At 38.2% G+C, this 16,735-nt stretch overlaps 1 protein-coding gene across 6 annotated transcripts in view; it reads left to right on the top strand.

The window, feature by feature from the left end:
• The window catches only part of NCOA6 (nuclear receptor coactivator 6), a 91,744-nt gene that overhangs the window by 46,516 nt on the left and 28,493 nt on the right, over window positions 1-16,735 (top strand). For 4 of the 6 annotated variants that reach the window (XM_043480265.1, XM_043480262.1, XM_043480260.1 and 1 more), the window contains 4 exons: window positions 4,323-4,445; window positions 11,205-11,333; window positions 12,066-12,887; window positions 14,936-15,082. In XM_043480265.1, coding sequence (XP_043336200.1) covers window positions 4,323-4,445; window positions 11,205-11,333; window positions 12,066-12,887; window positions 14,936-15,082 — 1,221 coding nt within the window. The remainder of the gene's footprint in view (window positions 1-4,322; window positions 4,446-11,204; window positions 11,334-12,065; window positions 12,888-14,935; window positions 15,083-16,735) is intronic. The other 2 variants (XM_043480264.1, XM_043480263.1) reach the window with 2 other exon arrangements.

The raw sequence follows: 16,735 nt of genomic DNA, 5'->3' as shown, positions 1-16,735 counted from the left end.
AGCATCGCATGGCTCTCAGCTTGTGAACTTTACTTCCTCCCATGCACACCTGGAAGGCAGCCGCACCGACTCAAAGCCCCACTGTATCTGCATTCTCTCCCAGCTTTAACCAGACATTTCCAATCTAGTGTTCCGGTGTGTTGCCTACACCAATTTTTGTTTTCATTAGAGCACTAGTTACAAAGCCGCATGGGTTTTGAGTTTTTGCCTCAACAGTGTTTCTCCCATGAAACCTATTATTTTCAGTGTGAGATTTTTATAGACTGTGAGATTTTCTTGGAATGCAATTATCATATGGAAAAGTGCCTATGATTCTTTGTAAGATTATGATAAGATGACTTTTCATCATATAGTCAGTAAATAGCTAATGAATGCCTATTATGTACACCAGACACTGTTCGGTGTCTAAAGGATATAATTAAGGTGGCCATAAAATTTATCATTTAAATTAGGAAATGAAAATAAATGGAGTTACTATGAATAACTATTAATAACTATCCTGGGACAACAGATATAAAGGGGAGTGTGTGTACGTGCTCAGTCTTGTCTGACTTTTTGCGACGCCATGGACTGTAGGCTCCTCTGTCCATGGGATTTTCCAGGCAAGAATACTAGAGTGGGTTGCCATTTCCTACTCCAGAGGATCTTCCCGACCGAGGGATCGAGCCTGTGTCTCTTGCATTCCTGCATCAACAGCCAGATTCTTTACCACAAGTGCTACCTCAGAAGCCCATAAAGGGGAGGCAGACAAGAAAATAAGTGAATGAATAACTACATGGGATGTGCTCTGAAGAAGTAACAAGATGTTTTGATAAGGGTGACCTGACCTTGGAAAAAATGATTGGAGAAGACTTTTGGGGCTTGTGACACAAGATTACACTGAAAATTGAGAAGTTGGTTTATGTGAAGAGTGCAGGAGAACTGTTCTAGTCAGAGAGAACAACATGTACAAAGGACTTAAGGAAAGTGGGTTTGTGTACCTTAGAAAGTAAGAAATGCCACTGAACCTGAGTCCTTGTTATTGAAGGAGAAAGTAGTGTGAATTGGGATTAGAAAGACTGGCAAGGACTACATCTGAGCTATTAGTAATAGCCAGAAGCCACTTTTTTTTTCCATTTATTTTTATTAGTTGGAGGCTAATTACTTTACAATATTGTAGTGGTTTTTGCCATACATTGACATGAATCAGCCATGGATTTACATGTATTCCCCATCCCGATCCCCCCTCCCACCTCCCTCTCCTCCTGATCCCTCTGTGTCTTCCCAGTGTACCAGCCCCGAGCACTTGTCTCATGCATCCAACCTGGGCTGGTGATCTGTTTCACCCTTGATAATAATATACATGTTTCGATGCTGTTCTCTTAAACATCCCACCCTCGCCTTCTCCCACAGAGTCCAAAAGTCTGTTCTGTACATCTGTGTCTCTTTCTGTTTTGCATATAGGGTTATCGATACCATCTTTCTAAATTCCATATATATGTGTTAGTATACTGTATTGGTCTTTATCTTTCTGGCTTACTTCACTCTGTATAATGGGCTCCAGTTTCATCCATCTCATTAGAACTGATTCAAGTGAATTCTTTTTAATGGCTGAGTAATATTCCATGGTGTATATGTACCACAGCTTCCTTATCCATTCTTCTGCTGATGGGCATCTAGGTTGCTTCCATGTCCTGGCTATTATAAACAGTGCTGCAATGAACATTGGGGTGCACGTGTCTCTTTCAGATCTGGTTTCCTCGGTGTGTATGCCTAGAAGTGGTATTGCTGGGTCATATGGCAGTTCTATTTCCAGTTTTTTAAGAAATCCTCCACACTGTTCTCCATAGTGGCTGTACTAGTTTGCATTCCCACCAACAGTGTAGGGGTTCCCTTTTCTCCACACCCTCTCCAGCATTTATTGCTTGTAGACTTTTGGATAGCAGCCATCCTGACTGGCGTGTAATGGTACCTCATTGTGGTTTTGATTTGCATTTCTCTGATAATGAGTGATGTTGAGCATCTTTTCATGTGTTTGTTAGCCATCTGTATGTCTTCTTTGGAGAAATGTCTGTTTAGTTCTTTGGCCCATTTTTTGATTGGGTCATTTATTTTTCTGCAATTGAGCTGCAGGAGTTGCTTGTATATTTTTGAGATTAATCCTTTGTCTGTTGCTTCGTTTGCTATTATTTTCTCCCAATCTGAGGGCTGTCTTTTCACCTTGCTTATAGTTTGCTTTGTTGTGCAAAAGCTTTTAAGTTTAATTAGGTCCCATTTGTTCATTTTTGCTTTTATTTCCAATATTCTGGGAGGTGGGTCATAGAGGATCCTGCTGTGATTTATGTAAGAGTGTTTTGCCTATGTTCTCCTCTAGGAGTTTTATAGTTTCTGGTCTTACATTTAGGTCTTTAATCCATTTTGAGTTTATTTTTGTGTATGGTGTTAGAAGGTGTTCTAGTTTCATTCTTTTACAAGTGGTTGACCAGTTTTGCCAGCACCACTTGTTAAAGAGGTTGTCTTTTTTTCCATTGTATATTCTTGCCGCCTTTGTTGAAGATAAGGTGTCCGTAGGTTCGTGGATTTATCTCTGGGCTTTCTATTCTGTTCCATTGATCTCTATTTCTGTCTTTGTGCCAGTACCATACTGTCTTGATGACTGTGGCTTTGTAGTATAGTCTGAAGCCAGGCAGGTTGATTCCTCCAGTTCCATTCTTCTTTCTCAAGATTACTTTGGCTATTCGAGGTTTTTTGTATATCCATACAAATTGTGAAATTGTTTGTTCTAGTTCTGTGAAAAATACCGTTGGTAGCTTGATAGGGATTGCATTGAATCTATAGATTGCTTTGGGTAGTATAGTCATTTTGACAATATTGATTCTTCCAATCCATGAACACAGTATATTTCTCCATCTGTTGCCGCAAGCCACTTTTATGATCTGTTGTCCATTTCAAAAACAAAAGTCCTTCCACCTAGAACATCTTCGCAAATTTAATATGTTAATAGTTCTTTCCCTTTGGTGGAAACCCTCAAGATCTGTATTATTTTTCTCCTTTATTCTTAACTCCCATAGGCAATTTAGAACATTGTATATAGCCCTTGGGGATTGGTCACTTATTGTTAGGATATTTGTTCCCTGTTACCAAGCTATCTGCCTGGTTACAATAGTTAATATTTTATCTATTTATCTAGTTGACCTATATCGTGACAAGACAGGAAACTGCTGTGCCTTCATTGGCTTCATTCTTTGTCATCTTGCCCTAAAACGGTAGGAGCATGGTGAATGCAGCCTTTCAAATCCTCGACCACAGGCTAGCTATACTTTTTTCTGTCCACAGGGTGGTGCTGTCTACCAGAGGAAGAATAGTCAAAATTTGGGATTAAGCTCAGGAAGCATCTCAAAACTTGTTTCAGAGATCTTTTTATTAAGTGAGGTTTAAATTGCCCCTAACTTTAGTAGTTAACTCCAGCAGGAAAGGAAAAGCATGTGATGTTAAAGGAGCACAAAGGGCTCACAGGGAGTCTGCTCCTTAAAATGAATGGTGGTTACGTGAGGTTTGTGTTGCAATTATTCTTTGAACTGAATTTGTTTCATGCATTCTTCTAGGTACATGATATTTACTAAAAAATAAATTTCATCATGTCATTCTAATTAAAATAAATAAATAGCCTTTAACTTTAGAGTCTACTCAATTGGAACACTTCTAGTGACATTTATCTACCAGGCTATTGTGAGGTTCAAATGAGATAGTTTTTTAAGCATTAAAATCCCTATACAAATGTTGCTCTTATCAGATCTCAGAGGTAGATTAGTAGCAGCGTATCTACTCTTCACTGCATGAGTTTCTCCTCTGCATATCTGTTTATATTGCAGTTGTTGAACGGAAAATGGTATTTTACTTACAAATACCACAGTGTCCTCATGACATTGTATGTTCCTCCTGCATTAGACCTACTCATATTTCTAATTTCTGATCATAAATTCTCAAAAAGTAATCTAGGATTTGAGACTTTCTGAGAATATTTTCTTCCTACACACATATGAGTTGGTTGAAAATAAGTATTCAGCCTTCCAAGCTCTCTGCTGATGCCATACATCATTAATGATTGTCCATCTGCTGTGTTGTGATAATTAGTTATGTTCTTCTTGTGCTTCATGTAAATAAACTTGCTCAGGTGAGGTTGAAAAGAGACCTGTATAGTACTGAACTCACCCTTTTTGTGGTGGTAAACTTAGCATAATTCTTCAAAAACACATAAAACTAAAGCTCTTGTATATCTGTTTTTCAACAAAATTTACATCTTATTCTGATGATTTCCTTTTAAACCTGACTATCATTTTCAGGGGAAGGTGCTATCAACCTGGCTTTGGCTCAGAACCGGAGCCAAGATGTGAGAATGAATGGACCCATGGGAGCTGGAAATTCAGTTAGGATGGAAGCAGGATTTCCCATGGCAGGCGGTCCAGGTGAGATCTCCCACTCAGTTGTATGACATTTGACTAGTTTCCTTTTTTTGGCTTTATTTGCTAATGTATAATCATTTGAGTTCTGCAAGATAGGTGGGGGTTCCTGACACATTTCTGTTGATTTGTTCAGGAAAACAAGACATGAATCTAGACTCTTAGGAGACTAGAATCACAGAGCATGGAGCATATATAGTTTTTGAGATGTTTGGGGCTCATACTTAAAGGTAGATGAGTCCTGAGCCATTCAGGAAACATTTACTGAGTTCTCATTGTATGATAGGACCTATGCTAAGTGTTGCAAGTAGAACTGAATAAAACATCTTCTATCCTCAGGGTGTTTATAGCATAACATAGCCTTCTATGTTATGAAAGAGAAAGAGTCACCTTTCTCTGTGACTGAGAATCTGGGAGTTTGTGCATGCTTAGGTGGAATCTGTAGAAGTATGTGGGAGAGTATGTGTTTTTATGTATTTAGAATTTGAGAGAGTTACAGATTATTTGCTACCTTTGTAGCAGTCCTGAAATTTCTTCTTTAGAGATTGAACCCACGTTCTGTGAGTCAGAGAAAGTTAGAATTGAGTTGGTACTCTCATTTTAAGCTGGAGAAACTGTGGAGTTCACAGAAAGGAAGCAGTTTGCCCAAGGTCAAGTAGCAGTGGGCAAATCTGACTCCCCAGGTCAGTGCTATTTTCACTGCACTAGCAGCTTTCAGGCTTTTTCTGCTATAGGAACTTTTATTCAAATAAGCCAGAAAAGCACAGCTGCTGTGGTTGAAGGAGAGTCTCAGTATGTGCAATTATACCCGATCATTGACTTCCAACCTACCACAGTAGCTCTTGAAGAAATGCAGCAGAATAGAGAAGCTCAGTTTGTAAAGCCATTTTTTTCTGAACTGTAGCTGAAGACTTGGCCATGGAGAATTGGAACTAGGTTTTTATCCTGGCACTGCCACTTCATGTTTACCTCAAGCGAGCCACTACCTCTCCATGCAACAGTTTCTGCACTGAGATAATAGTCCCTATAATCTTTTGAGCTCTTGCTTGAAGATGGATGAGCCTTGAGCAATGTAGCAGACCTTCACTGAGTTCCTGTTGTATGTCAGGACCTGTATTGTTGGGCTGTTTTGGAGTACTGTATGGTAAATGGAAAATAACCAACCTGGAACCTATAGTAGGGAGTTAAATAAATTTAGTTCTCCACAGAAGTCTGAGCATTTGGTGTTAAGGCAGCTTGATGAGAGATTATAGGTGACACTGTTGCCTCTATTGAAGAGCCAGAAGAGTGGGCAGAGTATAGCCAAGTTGTATATAGTTAGTGGAAGAAAGACCAGACCTAGGATGAGACTCAGGAAATCTGGGTTCTAGTCTCAACTTCTGGTCAGATGTCTTAATAGTTACTGGCCGTAGTTACCTGTAAACATGTTTATGTCCAAGAAACAATGTTTCAGATCCCTTCCAACCTTAAAATGTTAAGACTCCATTAAGCCAATATCAGCACACTAATTGCAAGCTCTCCTAGTATCTGGCAAACAGCAGGCATCTTTACTAAGTATCTCTGAAAACTGAGTGTAAATTTTAGTGATGCATGTAGTTCATTATCAACATAGGAAACTTAAAAGTTTTAGGTTGAAATTAGATTGGTGTTTAATGAAGGACACTGTGATAAAAATATACAATATAAAGTTTCAAGAATAAAAAATTAGTAATGATTTGTAATTACAGTAACATTTTAACACCTAAGTATCTTTTTTTACTGCCAAGCATACTTAAAATAAGAATGTTTTTTCTCTGTTGTCTGTTGGGACAGTGGATGCAAACAAAATTAAATATTTAGTTAAACTAAACAAATTTTTCTAGGGAAAGAGACCTTAACTACCCTCTAAAACTATAATAAATAATTTTAGAATTGTGTATCTAGAATGTCTTTCTTAGACTAAATTATTCTTAACACTACTTTATTCTCTGCATTGGCAATAGAAACTTGACTGATAAGCAGGAGTCTTTTGAAATGAAAACCAAATCCATAGCCAATTTTTTTTCATAGCTTCATAGAATTCCAAGATTAATGAGGTACCACAGTAGTCATTTAGTCATGTGTCACTGCTGATGTTTTGAACTGATAATTCTTCCCCGTGGGGAGCTGTCCTGTGCCTTGTAGGATGTTCAGCAGCATCCCTGGCCTCTGCTATCAGGTGCCAGTAGCACCACCACACCTTCCTCCCAGTTATGCCAACAGCTGCAGGTCTGCAGACCTTTCCAGATATCCCTTAGGGGACAGAATTGCCCCCAGTTGTGAAGCATGACTCTAGTCAAGATTCCCACATCGTGCTAGAATGTATTCTACAGTATCACCACTGAACATGTTAGCCAGCATGTGCTTAAACGTTTCTGGGGATAGGAAGCTGATTGTAGACTAAGAAAACCTATTTCTTTTCATTTCCCAAGAACTTTCTTACTATCCAGTTACCATCTTTGGAAAGTGGGGTGGGGTTCCAAAGAAACAAATCCATTTTTAACAGGTAAACATTTGCCTAACTGCGCTGTCTCCACTATAGAACATCTGAAAATGTCGGATAAAATAGAACATTTAATGCACAGATGAGCTTGTAAGACAATAAGGGAAAATCCCCAGGGCAAGAACAAAGAAGAACATTTAAATAGCAGTGAACATATGAGGGGAGAAGGAAATGGAAACCCACTCCAGTATTCTTGCCTGGAGAATCCCAGGAACAGAGGAGCCTGGTGGGCTGCCGTCTATGGGGTCACACAGAGTCAGACACGACTGACGCGACTTAGCAGCAGCAGCAGCAGCAGCAGCAGCAGAACACATGAGGAGATGCTGCAGGAGCCAAGGGATTTGAGTTTTAATGGCCAGGAGGGATAAAATAGGAAGCCTTGCCTTGGGTCAACATAAAGAAGGAAGTTAGAATTCAGAATCCTTCATGAAACCAGTATTTTCAGTAAAAGGTAGATAAGAAAAAGTTTCACTCTCTGGCGCAGGAGGCCTAAGGCAAAACTTTTCTCTCTTGGCCTGGGCTCTAGTTGAGTGGGGGAAAAGGTGATTATAGAATTGTCTTCTCTATCCTCATACATGTTGGACATGTGTCATTGAAATGACCCAGGAACAGCAAGGCTAAGTTATTAAATGATTCTGAAGTGGTAATAAACCATTGAAGCTCTCGCCCCAAACCATTGCAGATTTTTCATACTTACTGCCTCTTATAAACGAGCTCATTCTCTGAATTTATAAAATTTAAGATTAGACCCTCTTTCCAGAATTCTAGATAATAGGAATATCAGCATGTTTAATGAAAATTCTAGGAAGAGAACAAGACACTATCAAAACACAAAGAGAATTTAGGGGAAAAACAGAACCTACAGAAATTTTAAAATTACTGAAGTAAGTAACTTATTCAGCCAATTAGAGACAGCTGAATTGGAAGGTGAATTTGAAGAAATTACCCAGAATGCAACAGACAATAAGTAAATAGAAGGAAATATGAAAGAGATCAAGAGAAGTGAAGGATAAAATGAAAAAGCTTAATGTATGTCCCTGAAAAGAGTTCCAGAAGAAAATAAAGAAATTGAGGAGGGACAGTAGTGAGAGAATGGCTGAAATTTTTCCAAAATTGATGAAAGACACAAGTCCTCAGATTCAGAAGTCCAATAATTCTGAGCCCTACAAAAAAAATAATAAATTCACATCTAGACACAAAATTGTAAAACTGCAGAGCAGAAAAACAGGGAGAATGTTAAAAGCAATTCAAAATAAAGCACCAGTGATTTACAAAGGGAAGATTATCAGACCCACAGCTAATTTCTCAGTGGCAACATTGACGCCATGAAACATGAGGATAATATTTTCAAAGTGATGAGAAAATTAACAGCCTAGAATTTTAAACAAAAGCTATAGTATCAAGAGTAGTGTGAATTAAAGACCTTTTTAAAGAGACTAAGAGAATTTACCATTAACAGACCCTTGCTAATTGAACTGCTCAAGGATGTACTTCAGGAAGAAGAAAATTGAACCTAAGATGGAAGAAATAAGAGCTAAGAAGGAATGGTGAGCTAAATAATTGGTAAACATTGGGTAAATGTAAATAAACATTAACTTACTTAGTAATAATGATGATCATACATGGCCTTTAGATATGTCTGCTGACATTTTTAAAATATCACTAAAATAATAGAAATAGAAGGTATAATTTCTAAACTAGTAGTGGAGGGGTTAAAAGGAAGGACATGATGAAAAAAAGTCCAATAAAATTCAGAAGTAGGAAAACACAGAAAAAACAGGGTAAAAAACAGTGATATCATAAAATGATAAAATATACCAGTAATTAACAGTAAATGCAAGTGGATTATAAGCACTGATAAAAAGAAAGTAATTAATCAGATTGAGTAATTCAGATTTAGCTATGTACTCTTAGAGGAACCATATAAAACATAAGGTCTCTGTTCATAGTCAAAAGGATAGAAGAAAATAGAGAATCCAGGTGAATATTAACCAAGAAAAAGACTGTTTTTATCAGATAAAAAGCATTACTGGAGATAAAAGGGATGACTGTAAAATATAAGAGGAAAAATCCAGGAAGATAACTAAACTTTTGTGTTTTTAATAAACTAGCTTTAAATATGTAAAGTAAAAATGGCCCGGATTCATGTAGATAGCAAATCTTAAGGAAGATTTTTACACACCTCCGATAGTAATTGGTGGATCAAACAAAAATTAGTAAGGATAAAGAAAGCTCAAACAATATAATTAAAATAGTTTGAGATAATGGAGATACTTAGAAACTGTACTAATAATTCAAGAATTCTTAATCTTCTCACAAATGACATTTGTATAAACTGATTATGTTATTCCAAAAGCAGGTTTTAGTAAATACCAAATACAGGTATCACACAGATCATTTTCTCTGACCATAGTACAGTTAAGTCAAGTCAGCAGCCAAAAAGAAGAAAAAATTAAAATATCCCATATTTTTAGAAGTTTTAAAATGTATTCTAAATAACCAGTGATTTTTTTAAAAAAAGCATTCACGATGGACATTAGAAAATATTTAGAAGGAAATAATGAGAATAGTCCCCCAGTGGCTCAGCAGGTTTAGAATCTGCCTGCAATGCAGGAGATTGCAGGTTCGATCCCTGGGTCGGGAAGATCGCCTAGAGGAAGAAATGGCAACCCACTCCAGTATTCTTGCCTGGAAAATTTCACGGACAGAGGAGCCTGGCAGGCTACAGTCCATGGGGTCACAAAGAGTCAGATAAAACTGAGCACATAACATGGCAATGAAAATAGTACATATCAAAACTTGTGAGATGTAGACAAGAAAATTTGACCCCTCAGATATTTAGAGCAGTCTGAAATATCTAATCTGAGATCTCTAGAGCTATCTGAAAATTAAAAGACCCAAGTGTCTGATATAAGAATGAGAAAAAGAACAGCAAAGTAGTAATTTAGGAAGGAAATAATAAAGGTAAGAGCAGAAATAAGTGAAGTATGAATTAAAAAACCCAATGGAACAGAGCAGTAAAACCAAAAGATGTTTCTCTGAAAAGACAACTAAAATTGTTGATCCTAGTAAGACAAAAAAGAGAGAGGCATGAGCAGTGTAAAGAATGAAGAAAAGTGTACACTTTAAAGGGTGTATTTTATTATGGTATGTGAATTATATCTCAGTTTTTAGAAAGAATGGGAAAAAACAATATTCCATGAATAACTTTATGCTAATAAATGTGAAAGCATTGGCAAATTAACAAGTTTCTTGAAAGTATAACTGAAACTGACTTAGTAAGATATATCAAATGAAAAATCTACAACTACTTAAGAAATAAAATCTGTCTCCCTGTGAATCAACTAGTATAACCACAGGCTCAGATGATTTTACAGGTGAATTTTACTAAACACTGAAAGAACAGATACACATATTCTTTCAGAGCATAGAAAAAGAGGAAAGATCCTTTCCAACTCACTTCGAAATTGTTTTCATCGTGATGCTAAAATTAGGACGAGAGCAGAGGATAATTATAAGTTGTTCTCACTTATAAAGGTAGATACTATTAATAAATCCTAGAAAATCTAATAGTATCAGAAATTAGCAAGATGTGAATCAAGAGGAGTTCTCAAACCTCTAGTCAAAGTATAAATTTGGTATAACCGCTTTTGAGTGCAGTTTACCAATATCTAGTAAAATTGAAGATGCTTATCCTTTAAAATTTAGGGATTTTAAGTATGTAGTCTAAAGAGACTCTTATGTGTCTATGGAATACAGGGCAAATACATGCCATTGCAAAATTCTAACGATGAAAAGTTAGTGTTCATCAGCAGGCGAATGGATGTATTGACTCCATAAAATGGGGCACTATTATAGTCAGGATGGGTGAATCTCAAAAAAATACTATTAAGTGAAAAGGGGAATTGAAGAATACATATAGAATGGTATCACTTATACAACAATTAAAAACATTCAAAAAATGTATTGCAGTTTATATATGTAGAAAAGATAAAAACTTGGAACTGTTAACCCCAGATGTAAGATAAGGAGGGAATGGAATGAGATTGGGAAGGAGTAGGAGGCTTCTTATATATATTTGCATATATATATGAAGCAGGCAGGGTAGAATGTTTACATTTAAATAAGGTAGATGGTGGTATAAAAATTTTCTATACCTTTTTACATCTTTGAACTATTTCATTAAAAACAAGCATTGTGTCAATTCCAGTACTCTATTCTAGAGATTTTTTTTTTTTCTCTAGGATTAATAAGGATGACCAGCCCTGCCACTGTTATGATACCCCAGGGTGGAAACGTGTCATCTTCCATGATGGCACCAGGCCCCAATTCAGAACTGCAGCCCAGGACTCCGCGCCCTGCTTCTCAGTCAGGTATTGACCTCCGACCTTTGAGAACTGAAGAGGCTGCACTGCCTGCACAGAGCATCATAGAATTCAGCTCTCTCTCTGATGCCAGATTTCTAACTGCCCAGCTTAAATGCTGTTTTCTATATAAAATCTGCCCTAGTTTCTTCAAGCTGGAAGTCATTATTTCCTTTTCAAAATTTCTTCTCAGAGTTTCTCGCTATTCTTATCAGTTATGCCCCAACATTCCTAAAAATGTCTTCCGTGGCCTACTTAATCCTGCTCCTCCATAACTGAGAATTCTGTAGTGAAGTAAATTTGGTTAATGTGTCCTACTAGATCCTCCCTCCCAGAGATCCAAAAGTAACATGTTGGAAGCACTGAAAGTCCTATAGTGAAGAAACCTGTCTAAGGCTGTTAGGTCCAGTGTCTCCCAAACCTGATTGACTTTATTTTTTGTTTTGTTTTCTTCTAATACTAATGAACATAGTTCCTCAGAATATGCTTTGGAGAATACTGCTCTGCATAGTTTGTCTGGGTCTTATATCCACTTGAGAATCATACGCTCTTTATAGACAAGATTCAGTCTTTCTCTCATCTCGGTAGTTGTTTTGCATTATAGTAAATGCTCACAAACATTTCATTAAATGATACTAGAAGATTTTACTCTGTTTTTTCAGAATTGCCAAGACTCTAGGATTGCTCTAGAATCTAGGTTGCAGTAAGTTAATTATTGCTTTGTTGACTATCTTTAAACAGATGCAATGGATCCACTCCTCTCTGGGCTCCATATACAGCAACAAAGTCATCCCTCAGGATCTTTAGCGCCCCCGCACCACCCAGTGCAGCCTGTCCCTGTGAACAGACAAATAAACCCAGCCAGTTTTCCCCAGCTGCAGCAGCAGCAGCAGCAGGCAAGACCCCCACAGCAACATCAGCAGCAACAGCCACAGGGAATCCGACCCCAGTTTACTGCCCCAACTCAGGTGCCTGTTCCTCCAGGCTGGAACCAGCTGCCTTCCGGAGCCCTTCAGCCTCCTCCAGCCCAGAGTTCTCTGGGCACAATGACTGCAAATCAAGGGTGGAAGAAGGCTCCCTTGCCTGGCCCAATGCAACAGCAGCTCCAGGCAAGACCATCCTTAGCCACGGTACAGACACCTTCCCACCCTCCCCCTCCATATCCCTTTGGCAGCCAGCAAGCTTCACAAGCCCATACAAACTTTCCTCAGATGAGCAACCCAGGCCAGTTCACAGCTCCTCAGATGAAGAGTTTGCAGGGAGGGCCCTCTAGGGTCCCAACCCCCCTGCAGCAGCCCCACCTCACCAACAAGTCTCCTGCCTCCTCACCCTCCTCCTTCCAGCAGGGATCCCCTGCTTCCTCCCCAACGGTTAACCAAACTCAGCAGCAGATGGGACCAAGGCCACCTCAAAATAACCCACTTCCCCAGGGATTTCAGCAGCCCGTCAGCTCTCCGGGTCGGAATCCTATGGTTCAACAGGGAAACGTGCCACCTAACTTCATGGTGATGCAGCAGCAACCACCAAATCAGGGGCCACAGAGTTTACATCCAGGCCTAGGAGGTGAGGAACACTGGAGCTATTTGTGTTGGTAACTTGACTGGAGCTAGATCTTAGTAGCACTTCAATTTTTAGAGTTAATGGAGGGAGTGAAACGAGGATGTAACTGTTTGATTTTGTGAATATAGTGATGACACTTGATGTGACTTAGTTAACTTGATACATTATGCAGCATCTTACTGGTTATGTTTAAGCTAGTCCTCTGGATAAAAACGCAGGTAAAATTCAATGTAGCTATATGTTCATTTTGTTTTTCAAAATATTTTTGCCTGATCTTGTACTATTAAATTAAGGCGTCCGGAAGAATCATGGTTTTATTAACAAGTTAAGCTGCTCCACTGTTGAAAAAATTAAGGTTATGCAGTAGAGCAAAATTGAAAAGATAAGTGTAGGGTTTTGTTGGGGAAATGGCCCTGTGGTTTTCAATTTTGATAATCCTAGTTAGCAAAAATATTATTAGCATGGTATTTGTTAAATTTGCTTAAAGTATTAAAGGGGAGTAAGTTCAGAAATCATTGACTTTTACAGTTTTATAATGCCAATGCCTGCTCCTTAGAGAGGGAATTCCACCAGTTATACCTAAAGGAGATTTATTTATTTATTTTGTAAGGTGCCTCTTGTATGAAGAAAAAGCAATGGAGCTTAATGTGTGAGAGGTAAAACGATTACAGTAAAACTTATCCATCTCCATGTTTATTATTTATTCTTATTAATCATTGATCTAGTGCACATGAATGTGCTTGGAGCTTTTCAGTAAGGTATAGAGAGTGTAATACTGTCACCTGATAAACATACCCCCCACCAAAAGACACCCATTGCCTATCCAGAAAAAAAAAAAACCCTTGCATCTTTAATGCAACATAGCAAAGGCATGTTCCCATGATTTCTGGTAAAATTAAATCGCTCATCAGTCTTTTCACTCTCTTGTAATTATTTTTACTGACATGCAGGCTGTAATATTTGAATCATAAGAAGTTTTGAGAAAATGCAAGAATGTTTTGGCTCCAAACTTCACTGTTCTGGGCATCTAGCCTTGGATCAGTGGGGGCTGGGTAGTCCCTCCTGCAAATGTGATTACTGATATAATTACAATGGAAGCATGCAAATGGGGACTTGTCACTGCTAAAGAAAGGACAAATGCATATTTGTCTTCAGAGCGTTTTTCAGGACATTGAAAATTTGGCCCTTAAATAAATGGACTAATTGAAGTGAGCTTAGGTCTTGATGCTTTCATAGAGCAAATGATGTGCTCACCTAGGTGATCTGGCCACATCCAGGCCTATGTTATAAACAGTGAATGGGTTCTGAGATTCTTCTTATTACAGATTTGTTTTCTGAAATTAAACCTTCCTATAAAAGAAAGTATTGCTTTAGTAAGATTCCATTAGAGCACAGTTTTTGGTACCATCGCTGTCAGAATTTCAGCAAACCCTTTTGAGGGGAAGGTGTAATGATAAATTTAATATAACCTCACTTTGATGCTCCTATAAATTGTTTCTGATCTCTTGTCTCTTCCAAAGAGACCAGCACAATACAGGGGAGAAATTTTTCCACAAAGAAAATTGTCATCTATTCCCTCAATGGAAAAAAAAAAAAAAACACCTACCTATGCTTAATATCAGGACCCAGGTCTTTGTTTTATAGTATTTCTGATCAGTTTGTTTGAATATGAGAGAATTTAGTGTATTCCTTTGGTACCTATGTTAAAGTATGTAAAGGTTTGGGGTCCGTTGTTTTACAGAAAAGTGAGCCCTAAACCTTTCTGTGACGTGGCCTCAGATCACATTTAGGGAGCAGATTGCCATCTTTTCCTTGGCATGTTCAAAGTGTAAATTTTTTAGTATTTCTTTTTCATTTTGACAATGCTCATGTAAGAGATTGTGTTGATTTTTTTAACCATCTTTCCCAACCTTGTTAAAGATCCTACCAGTGTGACAGAGAGAGCTAAGCCAGTGGAGACTTCATGCAGCTCATCCTTCCTTATTCATTCCACATCTAAGCAAGAGTATAAATTTGCTAGGTAACTGCCTTACTCGTTGTTTTCTATTAAGGAATGCCTAAACGCCTCCCACCTGGCTTCTCAGCAGGACAGGCCAATCCGAACTTTATGCAAGGTCAGGTGCCTTCGACCACAGCAACTACCCCTGGGAATTCAGGAGCCCCTCAGCTGCAAGCGAATCAAAATGTCCAGCATGCAGGTTTGTTTTCTATGACTTATTCAGCCAGCATTTATTGAACATGGTGTGGTAGGTAGACAACAGGATATACAGAGAAATATAAACCTTGATCCTTCCCCTTCGTTTCAGACCTACAAATATTCTTTCAGGGCAATAACTGTTATATTGAAAGTAGGTAAAATGTCTTGAAAAATCTGGAAACACCTAAAGAAAGGAGATAAACCTACAGGTAGAGCTGGAGTCAGCATTTTTTTTTCCTGAAAAGAACCAGATAGTAAATATTTTAGGCGTCACAGGTTATATGTTCTCTGTTGCAGCTACCTAACTTTGCCGTTGTAGCACCAGAGTAGCCATAGACTCATTCATAAATGAATGAGCATGGCAATGTTCCACACTGCCTGTATGCTAATGCAAAGCTATATTCCTGAGCTCTGAGTGAATTCATGTCTGTTTAAAAGCTGGCAGTGGGCCTCGTTTGATCCGTGGATCATAGGTTGCTGATCCCTCAGTTAGTAAAAGAACAAAAGGTATTTCTGGCTAAGAAGATGGTAGGTACAAAGGCATGGAGGTACATGGCATTTTGAACAACTGCAACATTTAAAATCTTTATAATTCATGTTAACATTGTATATGTTGAGTGTCTGAATTCTGGTTTACAAGGTGGTGTTTGAAGACCAGGTTTTATCAGTACAGGTGTAATGCCAGTAGTGTATTGTATATAAGAAGAAATTTAGGAGGGCATATTGTGTACAGCAGAATGGCTAGAAAGTATTTGTAAGCAATATTGTATTAGCCCAGGCTGCATGTATCTGATTGCTGTTAGGTAGCACATGATTAATCCTCTTACCCTTTCTCATAGGGAGTTTGGATTGAGGTAGCACAAATACCTTCTGAGCTCCCATGCCCATTTGGAGTTAGTTTAGTTCCACTGTTAACTCTAAATCACTAAGGAAGGAGAACAATTCGAAACTTAAAAAAGTTCAACCTACCTCTTGAAGGGCTGAAGAAGTGTAGGGCAAACCATGACTTTCCCCATCTGCTAGTGCAAAACTATAATTCCTGAGCTATGTAAATTCACGTTCTATAGGAAGTTTTAAAACAGTAATAAAATCATTCATAATTCCTCCACATAAGCACAGCTGTTTTTTATTTTTATATGGTGCCTTCCACATGCACTTACTGTTTTGATTCCTCCATTTATCCCATCTAAGATAGCTCTACTCTTGTCTGTCGTTTCCTGTTCTCTTACTCTATTTCTCTTGTTAGCTTTTACTTCTTCCTGTGAAAATACTTAATCTGTTTGTTATTTTACTCTTGCCAACTAGACTCCAAGGGGTAAGGGATTTGGTCTGTCTTGCTTGTTGATGTTACCTCAGTACCAGAAGTGCCTTGCACATATTAGGTACTCAATAGATGACTGTCGATTGAATGAATATATACTGGAATATTTAGTGTATATAGTATATACAGTGGTCATGGAATTCAGTTTAAGGCCCGTCTGGAAGATCTTAGGATTCAGGAAAAATCTAGATTGTATGAACAAAGGACAGTTTGTCCCCTGCCTCCTGGCTGGAGCATGGACTGGCTTGATAGCTTCATTGTGGCTATCACTTTTTAGTCCCCATTTAAAAATGAAAAGGGTAGGGAGGAGATAAAATAAGCTAGAAGGTTATT

This window comes from Cervus canadensis, chromosome 10 (assembly GCF_019320065.1).
Source record: "Cervus canadensis isolate Bull #8, Minnesota chromosome 10, ASM1932006v1, whole genome shotgun sequence".
Classification (NCBI taxonomy): Eukaryota; Metazoa; Chordata; class Mammalia; order Artiodactyla; family Cervidae; genus Cervus; species Cervus canadensis.
Note: the sequence above shows the minus strand (reverse complement) of the source record. Positions and strands in the feature narration are given on the sequence as shown.